Source organism: Strigops habroptila, chromosome 11, assembly GCF_004027225.2.
Source record: "Strigops habroptila isolate Jane chromosome 11, bStrHab1.2.pri, whole genome shotgun sequence".
In the NCBI taxonomy this organism is placed as follows: domain Eukaryota; kingdom Metazoa; phylum Chordata; class Aves; order Psittaciformes; family Psittacidae; genus Strigops; species Strigops habroptila.
Genome location: NC_046360.1, coordinates 11568978 through 11585611, shown reverse-complemented (window position 1 = coordinate 11585611; position 16634 = coordinate 11568978). Strand labels below are relative to the sequence as shown.

Below are 16634 nucleotides of genomic sequence, written 5' to 3'. Positions count from 1 at the left end.
GATGTAAAGTTGTTATAATTACACCTGTTTTAACAAAAGAAAGGTGTGGGTAGACCCAAGATAAATCTAGCACAAAGAGCATTACTTAAAGCATTGAGTAGCTACTGCCTCCTCCTGCAGACACACTACCAGAACTGAAGCCTCTCTTCATCAGTGTCAGAGAACATTCACCTATGACCCTGAATGATTCCCACCTACCCTGAGAGCTGCATCTCGAACATTCATACATGGAGACTGCAGGGCCCGAAGGAGCACATCGATCTCCTCCTGTTCTGCATAGGCACAGCCATCCTCCCCGCTGCTGCTTGCGCACAGGGTGGTCAGTGCATTGGAAGCCAAAACCTAAAATGCCATGAGGAAGTATTAGAGATTCCACCACTGACTTCTTCTGTCAAAGCAAGCGTGGGGGAGGTTGAGTGCTATCACAAGAGAAGAAATTCTCAAAGATCAGTGACAAAAAGCAAGAACTGATGAGTTCAGACCCAGCTGTTTGCCTTTTTGCTATTATTGACCTTTCTGCCATCTCATCCCTTAGAACACTCAGAGAAGCGACTCCTGAACTTTTCTTGACAGAGCAAGGCCATAGAGAAGGAATAAAATGTCACCTGTGGAAGACTGATGAGGATGTTTGGTGCAATAAAACCCCCAGGAAAAAAAGATGCAGACATTTTATTCCAGGAATAGCATAAACACAGGAGAACACTGGTAGTGTATCAACCACCAGCCTCAGAGACTTAAGCCAGGTGGGTGTATTTCCCTCATTTAGATGCTGATGAAACTTAGGCAGAATCCTAGTCATGGTTATGAAGCAGAGGACTCACCTGTAACCGTGGAGAACCTGTTCCTATCACCCGGGTCAGCAGAACCAGCATGTCCCTCCGGGGCAGCAGCTCTGGGCCATTCTGAAAGGTTGAGGGGAGAAGAGGCAGAGGAAGGAGAAAAAGCCTTATGTCTTGTGACTCCAAAGTACCATGCCTGTGTATGACACTCCTTATAAACATCACAATTAAAACCTAAGGCAGGACAGGTAACTAAAACCTCTGACAGAAAACAATCTTACATTGTTAACTCTAACCTGTAGAATTACTTTGTTCAGTTTACACATCCTCTGCTTTACCCCATGCCTCATCTGAACAACTGCTGAAGGAGGCCATCTGATCCCCACAGCTCTTGCTCACCTCATCCACCAGCAAAGCCTGGCCATTTGCTGTTGATCGCAGCTGAGCATGGACCGTAAGGATCTGCAGAATACTGACCAGGAACTCCTCCTGGTCTTCGCTGTCATGGGGTGTCTCAGTTATAACCGTCTTTAGGAGAGGAAAGACTAAGGAAAATGCTGGAGCTGACAATGGGGCAGCACCTGGGAAAAGGAAATACAATCCTGTGAGCATAGCTGATCTCACATCTTGGTTTCTAATACTGACTGGCATAACATGTACACTTTGGTAGCTCATAATGGATATGTCCAGCTTCAGCCTTATGTACAAATATGTGAGGTTCACTTCTATGCCCCTAGAGAAACCCAGTCTAAAGGACGCTTTCCATACACGTGTATGTGGACTTAACCTGTTCAAAGCTGTGCACACAACCTGTTCAGCCTCTACCACTTTGGCATTTCACTTAGCAGTAACAGTATAGCTCCAACAGTACTACTTGGCATTTCAGCATCAGATTAACAACTGAACCTGATGATGTTGAGGGTCTTTTCCAACCTAAATGATTCTATGATTCTCCCCATTATTGTTGCTTGCAACACCAATGAACTGGCTTTAACTAAGTCACATTAGGATTCCAAATTAATTCCAATGCTTCAACAGTGTGAAAATACACACTGTAAATGAAATTGAAGCAATTCAGTGGACTGTAGACAGACAGGCAAAAGTGAGAGTTTGTCTGTCCTGGAAACACTTGAGGATCCACACGGGGATCTGATACAATTTAACTAATTCACTTTCAAAGTTCATTTGTCCCTGAGTAGGTGCCTGTTTGCCAGCTACGTTCCCTTTGAACACTTCCTACCAACCTAGCTAACCTGTCATTCCAGTCTTCAATGGCATTCTTGAGAATGAGGTTCCTCTAATTCTGGTGCAAGTCTCAACTCCCTCTCCTCCTCCCTTGAGAAAAATTAAAGCTTTTGGATTCCTATTGGTAAAGATTTTGCTCCTTCCTTCTCACAGGGGCTTGGCTATGGGAGAGGAATGCTCCTTCCAATCCTCTCCAGTTAGTCCAGCTAAAATTCAAGTATTAGACATCTAGGGAAAGCACCTACTTTCTGTGCTGTCAGAAAATGCCAGCTATAACGTTTCTAAGATGCAAATGAAGAGCACTGCAGATACAATACTGCAGTATTAGTCAGCTTATGTAGGGCACGGACACTGCAAAAGTAGTTCAAAGGAGAAATATTAAATACCAAAAGCACTGCAAGCTCCTAACTGTTCAACATGAACAGCTTAGGTCAAACCCCTCCATTTCTGATGTGGGATTTTTCCATTTGCTCAGTATCTGTTTGCTCTTATGCTTTTTTTTTTTTTGCCTGTTTTTTTAATTATTGGCCAGCTATTTTTAGGCTCAAGCAACTGCTCCTCTATATGCAGGAGGAGGAAAGCTTGATCTTAGAAGATAAATGTTCTATTAGCACAGTAGCCAGTATTGACCAATACAAAAGAGATTATAAAACGTGTCTTGGCGTTTCAGCAATGAATGATTTATCATCCACATTATAAAGAGCTATGGTCTCTCTTAGGTCTCATGGTAACTTAAGAAACTAAACTCTACTAAATCATATTGCAAGACTACACTCCGAAGAACTTTGAAAATGAGGAAAAATCATTTGGGAGTATAACATAACTTGTCCAACAAAGTGCTATGGAACCCATTTCCTTTCTCTTGCAGAAGTGGGAAAAAAAAAATCAGATATTCATTTAAGCACTGTGGGAAATATTGAAGGATTGAAAAGCCTGCCACTGCTTTCTGGAAATAAGCCTGAAAATGGATTCCAATGTTAATGAACTTGCACTTATTATGGAAATAAATTGCATAGTGGAGAATTATCACTGAGATGTTCAGCACTGAAGTGGTGCTCAACATGGTCAATTGCCATTACTCAGCTGTGAAGATTACATGTGCCAGTCACACAACTGCAGAGCTGATTAGCAACGGAACAGTAAGAGGAAAACTGAACTGCTGGGGTAAGGGTCCAAACAGAATCCTACCTTTCCCTGAAAAAATATAAATCATCCATCGCAGCAGCTTTTGATGGAACTACATGATGAACAACTCCACAGCCTGGATGAACCACCTCTATCACTACAGTACACAGATGCTTTAAGACAGCCTAAGTCATCCTAGCCTCCAAAGGCAGCACACCTACCCTCCCACTTCTGTACAATTATCTTCAGTGTAGCGGGACAAGTACTTGCACACCCCATCACGAAGTAAATTCTGGAAAGGATCTAGATTAAAACTAACCCAGTAAAAAAAATAACCAAACAAAAAAGGTTCATTTTCACCCAAATTGTACTTTTGCACTGCAAAAATATCAGTGCCTGCCTTCATGTCAGAGTGAGAAAGAACTGCTGCTTCTACAAAGATGCCACAATAAAATATTCATGAACTGCAGCACTACACAGCAAACAAGCAGAGGCCACAGGCACTTCAGTGCTGAGATCACAGATAACAAGCAATTATTTTGTCTTTCCACTTAAGTCTCACTGAATCACTTATGCTAAGTGGTGTTGAAAGGTAGGAACTGTCCTTGGCAAAGATGAACCTTAATTTCACTATTATTTCTGAATGAACCACTTTAAAAAAAAAATACTCTTATTTTATTTCTATGCTTACTATACTTGTAACATCATTTCCACTACTACCCCCCCACAAAAAAACCCTTAAGGTTTTTCATATCTATGAAGACTTACTCAATTTGAAGAAGAAAAAAGTAAAGTCTCACCTATAAAACATTACATGAACCATAAAAACTGAAACAGCTCACAGAGTTATGGGGGGGTGTCAGAGGGATCTACAATACTTTTTACCTGGCTCTCCTTTGCCTGTTCGGCCAGGAATGGTGTGGGCATGCAGCAAGTTAACAACTCTGTTCAGAGCAGTAGGCAGCTCTTCTTGACACCAGGATTCGTCTAATTCACATTCTGGTTTCATCAGGCGCAAGGTCACATGGCTCACTAAAGTACCTGGTATGAAAGAATAAAGAATCCATGAGAGGACTAAAGCCAAAGATTTCTTGAGAGAAAAATCCCCAAGAACGCAGACCAAAGAATTACAGCAAAGATTTGGGCAACAGCCCAGGCTGCAAGAGGCAAGGAAGGAAGCACAGCCCCGAGGCCTACAGGGGACAGCTTTCTTCACAAGTTATATGTGTGAGTTACGTTCACATCCTCCAAACTATGCACAGGGGAGACAGTACCATTGCAACCAACTGCTACTTAGAGGTGATCACAATGACTAGACAACTCCTTGTCTTTGGACTCAGTCTTATCCAGCAACAGGATCTCTGGGACTTTGCAGTCATCTCCCTAAGCACTGTTCCAGGGTGGTTCTTCCCCTTGGCTTTCTGTGGCAAATGGTCATGAACCACAGCTTGTAAAAGCAAGAATTTCCACTGTCCTGCCATAAAAATAATGCACCCTGCCCTTAAATGACAACTGCAAATACTAACCAAAGGTTTTCAGTTGAGCAGGCATGACACAGGAAGCTAAGGAAAGAAAAGGTTCCTTAATTCTTGGAGCAGCCAAAGGTGATCGAAAAAGTGGCAAGAAGGAACTGACGAGAGCAGGGATGTACTGAGTTAGACCAGGAGGCTTTCTCTTTATAACAGCGTCCAGGAGTCCGAGAGCTGTTTCCAGCTCATTATCAAGCTGTAAAAGAAATAATTCAAAAGTTACCATTAAAAAAAAACAAAAACCAAAATCATCAAGTTGTCAAATCTAATTTCTAATGAAAGAAACAAACAGGGCATTGCTGAATATTCTCTATTCCTTTTATCAAAATGACCTGGACCCTGGTAGCTGGCAAAAAAGACCATCAAAACTTACCTCCTTCAGCCGTTTTCTTATTTGAGACTCCCTTTCCAGCTGTGCATGCATCAGCTCCTTCTGCTTGCTGGTCAGTTGCACCTCATCCTTTATTCCTTTCTTTTTCTTTATTTCCTGCAGTAGAGAGCAATGGACATTATTAACCAGGAGCTATTAACACCATCCCCTCAACTAAGTAGAAAGTTAGACACATTGGGGATTTTTTGCAATTTACTTTTAAAACAGTATCAAAATATTCCTCCAAGCATATCACTCTGAAGTGAAGACACAAAATGGAAATCTGCAGGTTACACCACTTCAGTGTCCCACTAGCAGCAAAACATCAGTTTCTCATGTTTAATTGGTCACAAATTATCCGCTATCATTAAAAAGAGCTGACCAGCTCTTTATACAGTGGATGGGCACATCATCCTCCCCAGAGCAAACCAAAGCCAAGCTTTATTCAAAGAATGCTCCAGTCAACCTGGTACATTTCCTTCCTTTCACCAAATTCTTCCCTCCACCTACACCCATCACTCTGGCCAGACTGAACTGAACTGATGGCTGTCAACAAGATGAAAGCATCTACTTAACAACCCTTACAAAACAAGTTACAGGAGATACACATATGGCAGAAGCCATGCAACAAAACAGATGAGATAGTAGTGACCGGCCTGGCTTTCCTCTTCCCATTAACTCACCTCCTTCAGCTCCAGCTCAATGATTTGTTCCTTGAAGGAATAAGCTTTGTTCTCCCTCTTCATGTTAGCCTTTTTCATACTATCCTGTTGAGCACTAAGAAGGAAAAGTAGAGAAGAGAATCAGCACTGCTCTGAACTAAGATCCAGACACACAAATCTGGTAACTCCTGTACAGAAAAAGCCTCTAACAAACGCACTCATGCATTGCCTAGATGCCAGCAGCAATCAATCCCCTGGTGCACAGAGAAAAGAAGTTACAAAGTCTCACCTCTGTATTATAGATTTGTCGTACAGTTCTCCCTCTGGTGTCTTCATGATGGCAAATTCCTCTCGAGTAACCTGGCACAGAGCTGGATTCTCCATTGATGCTGAGATAGTGCTGATGAGCTGTGGTAGCACTCTACCAGGTGAAAGCAGAGAGAGAGATCCCACTGCATTCATAGATGACTATCAAGAAAACAAAGGAGAAAACAATATTATCGGTATTCCTTGAAATTGTCTCAAGAAAGTATGCCCTGTTGAGGAAATTATGCTGAAATTCCTAATTCCTTATTCAGTGGGTGATTGTATCTTATCTAAAGTTCTACTCAGTTGCTGGTACACATTCTTTCCCCCTTCAATCCCAGCTCCTTTGCACCAGTTGTTCTTTTTGAATTTGCCTTTTCCCCACATTTTAGACAGATCTTCTTCCTTATAGATCAGTTGGTACTTTACTCCTCCAGAAAACTCTCCTCTGCCAAAGCATCTCCCAAAACTAACACAGGGAAAGAACAAGTTTATCACCTGGTTCTCCAGACTGTACGCAGTGATCCTGGGCAGTATGTCATTCAGGTGTTTGGTAATGAAGTCCTTTGGATCTATCTTCATCTTGATGAGGAGGGTTGGCCAAAGGCCTGGCTGCACTGCCACTAGCAAGAATAATACATGACCAAGTAAACATGAAGCAGAATGCCAATGCAATGAAACTAAAAAGGCAAGATAAAGACTCCATACACTGGCCATGAGAATGGTCTTATCCCTCCACTCACCTACAGATGGATGATGGCTCACCAGCAGCATCTCCAGCGCCAGCTTTTCTGGCTCAACGGAATCCACATCAAGCCCTGCCACACTTGAGATGACACAGAGTGCCTCATGAAAGACACGGGGAGGAACGTATGTCTTTCCTAGCTCTGACAGCTCTCCCAACTCCGTCACCAGGACCTCATGAGGCAGAACCTGAGTGGACAACTTGTCATCAACACATCACATCAAGCCTTCCTGAGCCCTAAACACACTTCCCCACAGTAATACCATACTGAATACTAACAATTGTCTGCCTCTGTCAGCACCAACACCTGAAGTTCTCCAAGGATAGAAGGGATAAAGGATAACAGTGGAACTGAAGCACAGTGACAGAAAGACTAAGAATGGAGGACTATACTAGATTTGGCAAGCCAGGGTAAAATAAAACTAAAATTATCATTTTTGGCAAGGAAGACTTTGACAAGGTTGAACCAGCTGGCTGGGAACAGGACACCCAACTTCCGCAGTCTCATCTTACCCAATATCTTTTCAAAAACACATTATTCAGGCTGTATCTATGATACAGGAAGACCACTTTCAAGTCCCAGCCTTGGTACCTAATTCATGTAACTTTATCTATTACACAACTTGACATGGTGCTGGCTTAGCAGCATGCCCAGTAACATAGCACTCTCTTTCCTTTTTTCTTTTCATTTTTATAATAGTTGCTACTAAAGCATTTATATTACTTTTGTTTTAAATAGGCAGCTTGAGCTATAAAAGCCAGGGCCAAAGACCTAAGATACCAAGAAAGGAACGAAGCACTTGGTCCTTCAGCAGGGATTAAATTTTGATCAAAATAATAGAAGGACATGGAAAACTAGAGCATCCTCCCCAAATAATTTGAAATAATATGTCTTCTGTGTATATTAGGCACACCATAGACAATGATACAGTAATATGCAGTGATCTAATACCAAGTGGCATTCTAGGAGGTCATGTGAAACCGAATCATCTTCATATCACACTGTATGTCAATACTAACAGCAAATCTAGGGTAGGGAGATGACTGGCAGCATACAAAGATCTAAGCAGAGACTAGGCTTCTTAACTACTCACCTTATGAGAACTGAGAACCACTGTCAGCTCCTCCAAGAGCCCATAGGCCAGTTTGTACCCTCCCAGAGAGGACAAGAGCTTCTTAACTGTTTGATGGGCCTGTCTTCGAACATTCCAGGTGCGACTCAGCAGAACTGCAACAAGGGCACGGTGATACTGCCTGAAAACAGAGAAATAAACAGCTTTAGCAAGGGAGGCACCTCTGCAAACCAACTGGGCAGAAAAGCACAAAGAGTTCAACATTCTGTGCAAAGTCCCAAGCCTACCCTCTCCACTGCCCACATTAACATTCAGGGATCAGACACAGATCAGTGGCAGCAAGTGCACTCTACGTACTGAACTTTACTTTCAGGCAGCCGCTGTGCATGATCCAAGAGAAGGCGCTCTGTCAGCTGCAGCACTGTACACATTGCTGTGGGAAAAGACAAATGTTTAAAATAGCATGAGGCTTCATAAGGAAACACATTTTTTTACCTGAAAACAAACAAATAGCAAGCGGGACACATTAAAATAGCTACCCAAACCAAGTCTCTACATAATCGCAGTGGAGCTAGAGACAAATCCAACTCAGATCTGCCAAGACTGGAAACAGAACCATGGTTTCATAGAAATGTTGTTAGCTGGATACCAGCAGAAGTTTCCTGACCACTATGCGTGACCTATTTTTATCTAAGTCAACAGAGCAAACCAGATGATAAACACCATGTTCACTGCACCAATACTGTTAATTCCCAAGCCCTGATGAAATGCCTTCAGTGACAATAAAATGTGTACTGAATTCATATACATGGCATAATGCCATTTGAATAGTAGCCTTGGTATTTTACCTCATAGCATCTTCTGAGCTTCAACTGTTACTAGGCCCTTTGGTTTGTATAACTCAGGCTCATTAAGAAGTAAATTAATTCATTGTCAAGCTTAAACTAGTCTAGATGTACTTCTGAAAGAGTACACTCTTCTGAAAGAGTACACTCTTCATTTTAATCTGAAACTGTACCTTCCAAGGATCACAGAACAGGGATAATAGCAGTATTAGCTCTTGTAAGTACTAAATACTAGTTAAACAGCAATTGGATATAAAATAACCGACAATTTACCTTCCTCTGATGCAGACTGCAAGAACTTCTCAGATGTAAAGATTTGTTTTTTCTCATCCAGAATCAGCTGCCAGAAACCACTCAGCTTAGACTCTGACAGGAAAAGAACAGATGTCTATCAAGGATGTTTCAAAATAAGTCAGAACTCACCAGCATACATAAAATACAGCAGAATTCCGTCTCCTGAAATCAATCAGGTTACATCTAGCTTTACTTTTCTTCAGTTATAAAGACAGCTCTGAAGTCTGCTCAACATGGTCAGTTGTTGCTCATCTCTCTAATCCAAAGCCATAAGCATGCTCAAAAAACACCTGCTGACAAAAATGTATTTCTCTGACTTAGCACCTGTGACATGTAAAGTCTGTTTCATCTTAACCTTTCATAGGGCAAGCCTTCATAAAATAAGGAAAGTGGTGTGTTGCTTCTGATGGACAGAACATGCCTGGATTATATATCCTGGCAGTTGTATGACCTCAGACAGTTCTTGTAATATCCTCTAATGGAGGACAATAATTCCAGTCCTCATGCTTTCCAAAGACGGTTTGTTAAAATACTAGTCAAATAACAAGCAAGTAATACTTTAAATGCATCAATCGAGTCCTAGCATGTAAGGTCTGAGTGAATGCCTTCTGTCAGGATACGGAGGAATATTGCCTTAGGTGAATGGAAGCTGCAATTCACAAAGCCACAGAAGAGCAAAAATTCTTCACTGACATAACAGAGATGGGAATAAATTCTTCCCTGGTTTACAAAAAGGCAATGATTCTCTATGCAGAAACAATACACAGATTAAGGAATACTGTCTCATGCATGTTGTCAAGAAAAAAATGGTATCCCTTAAAACCTGTCTGTATTGGACTCTACTAGATGTTTTGTGACCTTACCAGTTTGTCCCTCAATTACAGATATCCTGCAGATCAACAAAGCTGCAGCAACTCCTTCAGTTACCATGGGAACCTGAGTACTTTGAGATGCAGCTTTTTCTACTGTCTGGATCAGCATTGGCAGCAAGTCCATTCCCTGTAATAACGTGTCACCTGAGGAGACAGCAGAGACAAGTTACAAAACAACATGGTCTTTCACACTTCATACCACAAGGGTATCAACAGTTCTGTTGTCGTGAGACAAGGAAAGGAATCAGATACATACTGGAAAGACTGTAAGTCTCCCAGAGTATCTGCCAGTCACAACTATTGTTAAACATGAACTATGGAAATCTAGATGATAACCACTTTAGTCCTTTCCTCACAGATAGAACAGTCCTATCTCAATATGAGTTCCCATTCATGGGATGCAAAAGAAAATGCTAATTCAGTTACATTAAAAGAACTGGTTCAAATCACAGGAAGTCTGACTTCAAGGATTATATTTCCCTAAGAGAGGGAAAGTAAATTCCTGGCAAGCCATGACCATCTTTTCCACTTCAAACATTCACAAGTCAAGGAATCCCCCGGTCTGTGACCCCCACTTCCACGGAAACTGAGACAGGTGTTCCTGGTATCTCCAGAAGCAACATCTCACACACAATACTGAAAAAGAAACTAAAAGACATCGTGATTTTCTACATTGAGTATTTAGAAGTTGTGTTTTAACTATAAACCTGTAAGAGTTGGAATCTCTGGGCGTTTTTTATGCTCCAGTTGGACGCTTCATTGGGTGCATCAAAGCGATGGCAGTCACTGTTCCAGTGGTGAGCAAATTATTTTAGAATGTATCTTGAGCCTTAATCCCCTGAACAGCTGCACACATCACACACAAGTAATCCCCTTTGCCCATAGCAAGCATGAGCAACATCCAGTTTGCCATATTTCCCTGTGGCAGGGGACTAGATGAACTTCCGATGAGCTTTAAGAACTAGATGAGCTTTAAGGTCCTTTCCAACCCAGACCATTCTGTGATTCTGTGATACTGATGCCTCTGAAAGTTCTGCCATTCTGTGATACCCAAGGAGTTTTCAGAGTGGTTTTTTCAGCCCTATGATAGCACAGAAAATCCTGGTAGCTACAATAGTAAAGTGCAGAAGTACACTTTCACTCGTATCCATATTGAAAAAGTGATGGGTAATTCATTGTACCTACACAATACATTGAGTTATTGATCTTTTAAGCAAATGTATACCATCTTTTTGATTCATACTGCATCAATAGGAAAGGGAGAGCTCACAGACGGGCATCAGACTGATCGCCTGTCGACCCGTGGATGAAATGCTGAAGTCAAAGGGGATAAGACCAACAGACACAAACCTCAAAAGAATCACCAAAAGTTTAGAATTTAAGTTCTTAATTTCAAACACAATTTAAAAAAGTTTATTTCTTTTTTTTAGCTTCCAAGAGTCAATGCCACAGAGCAGGATCCTGGTGTGCTTGGTGCTATATAAAACAAAAGTCCCTGAGCTAGAAACCTTACAATTTAAGTGTAAGACAAAAATAATGGAATCAAAAATTGCTTTGGGGGTATATAAACGACAGCACAATGGGCAGCGATGCTGGTTATACAAGGAGAGAAAACATCTTTATAAACTTGAAGGCAAAACAGACTTTAAGGGGAAATATGAAGGTCAGTGAACAGATATTGCCTTACAAAATCTTTCTTAATCCACACAGCTATCTACTTACATCAGGAAGTACAAAAGTTGATTACTCTTCTCTTAATCACACAGTCAAGAGAGTTATTAATAGCTGCACAGTTTTACCTTTGAAAGAGGCTAGCATGCACTGCAGGTAGGCATGTCTCACAGCTGAAGTGGAGGTTTTAAGGCTGAAGGCTTTCTTTAGCCATTCTACCAACTTCTTAGGAACTTCTGTGGTGAACCGAACACACCAAAGAGCCAGGACAGAGACTGCATGAACCAACGTGCCTTCATGGACTAGGAAGTAACACAGAGCTCATGTCAGTACAGCAACTGGATAGATCACATGGACATACAACAGAAAGCAGGTAACATCATCAGGAAGAGGCAAGGAAAGAATGCATGTGCTTCTAACAGACACAGCTCTGTCTCCATGGCATTGCTCATCAGAGCAGGACATGGATTTTATAACACAATAGGTGAGAATCAGATTTATCCTGAAAAACAGGCCTGTTGAAAATCCTACTCAAGATGAAAGCAGCTTAGCAAACTCAGAACAAAGGCAAAAGGTCTCACCTTCTTGTTGCAGGAAAGGGATGAAAAGCTCAGTGATGGTTCCACTCAAAGCTTGGCTAGAGGATCCAGAAACCACATGGTGACTGAGGCTGCCGATCCCTGAGAGGACAAAATTCTCTCATTAGCTCCCAAACTACCAGCACCTGCTGCAAAATCTGAAACAAATCAAGAATGTCCCTTCACATTTCAATCCTTGCAGACAGCTCTTTTTTGTCACTACACCTACATGTCACATCCACCATGTACCAACACTGCAGGGCCTCTGCCTTCATTTTTACTCAGGACAGTCATCTTCTTCCTCGCATAAAACACTTTAACCTACCAGCCAATTATTTCCTTTGAACAGTAAGTCAAGAACTGGCATGTGGTATCCAGCACCCTCTATGGTATCAATTGCAGCCAATTTGGAAAGACAGGCAGGGAATCCTAAAGGCTTAAATTCAGTTCCTTTTCATTCAGCATTCTGCTGAGTTTCTTCCACCAGAGAAACAGCTTTCTTTTAGGATCCTCACCTGAAAGGACACTCATCTTCTGAGCAACAACTGTCAGCTTCCCTTCTGAGCCTGCCAACAAAAACAAACGGTGACGGTTGACTTACAGACAGACAACAGCTATGTGCTGCATCAAGAATCTTCCCAAAAATACAAAATCCTGCCCAGTAATCCCTGATCCAGGTTGAGCCACCCCACTATACAGGCAAAGACAAGAGAAAATGCAATACTCAAAACTCCCCGAAGGCAGCAAATTTTTATTCATCTCCACTGCTTATCCTACAATTTACTCACCCCCTAAGATGGCAAAAAGGTGTCTGCCCAGTGACTCCACAGCTGAGGGATCACTGCACTGTCGAGCCAAGTTCTTTAATGCCACAACTGCTTCATCCATCAGCTGCACACTGTTGGATTTCAGGTGACCTAGGAAATAATGCACAAGCTAAGAGCTCCTTACAGCAAACTTGCAAGACAAGGACATCTCTTTACATGTGGCTTGACGCAGCTTCAGGAACTGGCACGTGAACTATTCCAGTTCCAAGTTACAGCATCATCAGCATCACCCTCCCTCCCACATAAAATAATCTCTTCACCAGTAATCAAGCTGTTATACATACAGCCAGAAAGCTGAAGAAAGCTTTATTCCGAGTTCATCATTCCCTCCAGAATTCCCTCCAGAGTACTTACTGGCCAGTCCTTTCACAATGTCTAGAGCATACTGGCTGAGATCCAGGTTCACAGATACGAGCAAGCAAGAGATTGCTGAAGATAAAAGAAATAACAGCATATTACATTTTGTTAACTGCTTTTAGCATTTTGATACACCCTTCCCCACAGTTCACATCAAGAGCAGACAAGGTCAGTATGGAGTAGGAAACGAAACAACACTGAAATTGATGCCCAATGAGCAGATTAATTCAGGATTATTCTTAGCAATCAGCTGTGAAATTCCATCCTCTGTGCTAACAGCAGCTACCACATACCCAGACACTGGGGATCACACCACGGGTGTTGCTTCTCCACATCTAACCCTGAGACACCAGACAATCCTGCTGCCTATGCTCAGAGGACGAAAAGCATAGTCCAGAAAAACACGCTCCCCCAGCAACTCCAGACCTGTAAGGAACAACTATTCATGCTCTTTGACAGAGCAATGGAGAGAGATGACAGACTCACTTTCAATTACATTCTCAGGACTCCGTAGCAGCGATTTCTGCAGAGTTGGCAAAACTAAGTCCTTGAACTCAGCATGAGACATGTACCGAAGAAGCGGGGAACAGCTCTCCTGCAAAGGGAGCAAAGCACTCAGCACAGCAGCAGACACTGCACATAGGACAAAAGCACAAGCAGCTCTGTAACAGTGTGTCTCACCAGCACGTGCTTCTGAGGCTTTGTCTTGCTCATAAGGATGGTCTTCAAGTAGAAATCCAGAAGAGCACTCTGAACAAGCATAAACACCAAATTATAGCCACATTGCAGCCTATACCCAGCTCCCTGCACGCCGCCAGGAAGCCAGGCCTGACACCCCACCTCATCCTCCTCTGGAAGGCAGTCATGCTCACTAAGCAGAAGCTTTGCTTCCATCCTCACACAAGACAGTCAAGCAGAGATCAGTGTGCTCTGCTCTACGCTTCAGCTCAACACTCAAAGTGCACTAGAGCTAAATGCTGCCTTCCATTCCTACAACAGTGGAGAGGGCAGAAAGCTGCAGCATTGGCCATCTATACAAATGCACAGGCGACAGCACGAAGCTGCATATCTGCCACCTCCTCTGTAAATTTATTCCAGCTGTTTTAGTCAGAAGTACATGGCTATTGAATTGACAGGTAACGAAACCAAGGGCAGATGCAAAGCACCGACCTCACTGGGACATCTGTTCAGTCCCCTTCTCCCTGGTAGGAAGTGATGCTACTTATTACCCCCCAAAAAGCAGTACAACAGATTTACCTTATATTTTTTAATGATATCAGTCTCTTTATGGGCTGTGCAAAACTGCACCGCAAGTCCCAGCATTGCAGCATAACTCTGGTTTGGTTCAAGACCAAAAATGACAGATAGGTACTGATCCACCAGATCCTGGTTCTGAAGAGAAAAAACAGCAAGGCATGTTAACACAGCAGAATGTACAACACCTGGTAAACATGGTCACATAAGGTATTCATCACCTCTTTCCACAGCCTGTTCAACTTCTTTACAGCCCCAGCCACTGCCTGCTTATGAGAACCTCCCAGGACTTCCAAAAGGAGCAAACACTGGACCTCCACCTGCCAAAAGAAACAGCCAAGAAAACCTTCACGCATGTGCTTCTCAGTGAGCTCACATCAAACAAGATGAGCCAAATGCCAGTGATTAGCTGAATCTGCTTAGGTGAAAGTCCTTAGTTTGTGCAAGTTCTTCCAACAAGCTGCCACTGCTTTCATCCCACATGTGCCACTTTGCAGAACCAGGCATAATAGTCTGAGAAACTCTGCCTCTGAAAACAGCAATTTATATCAGATTACAACTCTTCTTAACATGTGTTCCAACTATATTCCAAGGTGCTTGAGCATGGTCACAGGTTCATGTTGTTAAAGTAGGTGAAAAGAAAGCAAAAAGCTACTTGACACTATACGACAGAGTATCACAGACAAATACTTCAAGGGAGGCGCAAGGAATTCATGCCACACTGCAGACTGCACCTCGGAGGCACCAGTAGCACGCCTAGTCTAGAAACACTGGTATACACCAGAGCAACTCTATACAGGTGCAAGACTGCCCCACTCTCATGCTTTATACACCTCCTGCTTTCTTCAGCAGAATAGGAGAGATCAAAATACACCAGAAAGCAAAAAAGACTGCCACATAAACCTGGATTGTAACATGACATTATCAGTTTTGTTCAAAATTATTTGCAATGTCACAGCAACTTAAAGGCATTAAAAATATTTAAGTCCCTATCTCCAAAGGGATATTGCTGCAAACCAAGAAGAACCTACCAGTTTTTTCCATGTTTCTCCCTGTCTCTTGTCAGGTGTTGGAAAGACTGTGCGTACAAGCAGGCATGTCCAGGAGAGTGCCAGCAGAGCTGCAGATCCACTGCTCTTACTGTTGTACAAACAGGAGAAGGAGGTAAATCTACAGCTCTCAGTATGTATCTTACACCTACTAGACCATAACAGACGCATCTTTGCCCAAGTCAGAACACCACCTTACAAGCGAGGCAATTGTATCACACAAAAAAACCCAGTTAAAGTCTAAGCTTATGTGTTTCGGAACTTCCAAATGGCACAAAAGAGACTAAATTTTGCCTGCTGGGAATGAAAATCCTTAGCAGAAGAAAGACTATTTCCGGATCTTCTCAGCAGCACTACAGAAATGAGAGTTAAATACTTTGCCAACTGAGAGTGCCCAAAAAATGACTCAAGATTTCTCATCCACTGCTCATCCTTACTGTCAGAGCCTCCCAGCCCTACGTTGCCAAATCGTCTCTCAGCTTACATTCCCTCCTGGCACACTCGTCAGTTCTGGTTTCTGTTAACTCTCACCTCCTCCCTCCACTTCAGGTAACAGATCCCACCTCACGGCTCGCTGAGGATCCTCATCCCATTTTGATCTGTACCCCAAAGTGAAAGAATGCAGAAAGTGCCCTTGCACACAAAGCCAGCCACTGTGACTGGAGGGTAAATATCAGTGCGCACCTTTAAACCAAGACCGGGTCTTTTTCTAAAAGCTGCACTTGTTTTCAGCCATGGTGGCACTGCAGGACAGTGCCCTGTGGCCTGTATCAGCTGAACAACCCCAACTCACCTTTTGGGACCATGAGTGTTTCCAGAAGCTACCGCAATAGAAGAGCTGAGTATTTCTAAGCTCAGCTTCAAATTTCATTATCTCCCTGTCTACAATAAGGTCTTGAATTCCACCAGCTGGGTGAGCAAATCCCCTTTCCCAATCATTTTGGAGAATTTCTTAGTATAAGAGTTTGTTCCTTATCTCTCCAGACTGGAAGGTTAACCATAACTCAGACCAAATCCACCAGCACTAATAACCACGACAGTCCTTCTGCTTTC

The 16634-nt window shown here is 42.6% G+C and overlaps 1 protein-coding gene across 5 annotated transcripts in view; it reads right to left on the bottom strand.

Moving 5' to 3' along the window:
• GCN1 (GCN1 activator of EIF2AK4) overlaps positions 1–16634 on the bottom strand; it is a 42704-nt gene that overhangs the window by 21659 nt on the left and 4411 nt on the right. For 4 of the 5 annotated variants that reach the window (XM_030502068.1, XM_030502069.1, XM_030502071.1 and 1 more), the window contains exons 5-28: positions 15564–15672; positions 14754–14852; positions 14536–14670; positions 13960–14028; positions 13765–13873; positions 13276–13350; positions 12883–13011; positions 12610–12660; positions 12098–12196; positions 11645–11818; positions 9837–9989; positions 8953–9045; positions 8192–8267; positions 7856–8015; positions 6760–6949; positions 6515–6639; positions 6000–6178; positions 5732–5825; positions 5052–5165; positions 4676–4874; positions 4035–4190; positions 1179–1360; positions 822–902; positions 199–342 (exon numbers count right to left, since the gene is read on the bottom strand). In XM_030502068.1, the coding sequence (XP_030357928.1) occupies positions 199–342; positions 822–902; positions 1179–1360; positions 4035–4190; positions 4676–4874; positions 5052–5165; positions 5732–5825; positions 6000–6178; positions 6515–6639; positions 6760–6949; positions 7856–8015; positions 8192–8267; positions 8953–9045; positions 9837–9989; positions 11645–11818; positions 12098–12196; positions 12610–12660; positions 12883–13011; positions 13276–13350; positions 13765–13873; positions 13960–14028; positions 14536–14670; positions 14754–14852; positions 15564–15672 (2995 nt within the window). Of the gene's footprint in view, positions 1–198; positions 343–821; positions 903–1178; positions 1361–4034; positions 4191–4675; positions 4875–5051; positions 5166–5731; positions 5826–5999; positions 6179–6514; positions 6640–6759; positions 6950–7855; positions 8016–8191; positions 8268–8952; positions 9046–9836; positions 9990–11644; positions 11819–12097; positions 12197–12419; positions 12495–12609; positions 12661–12882; positions 13012–13275; positions 13351–13764; positions 13874–13959; positions 14029–14535; positions 14671–14753; positions 14853–15563; positions 15673–16634 lie in introns of those variants that run through there. The other variant, XM_030502072.1, reaches the window with a different exon arrangement.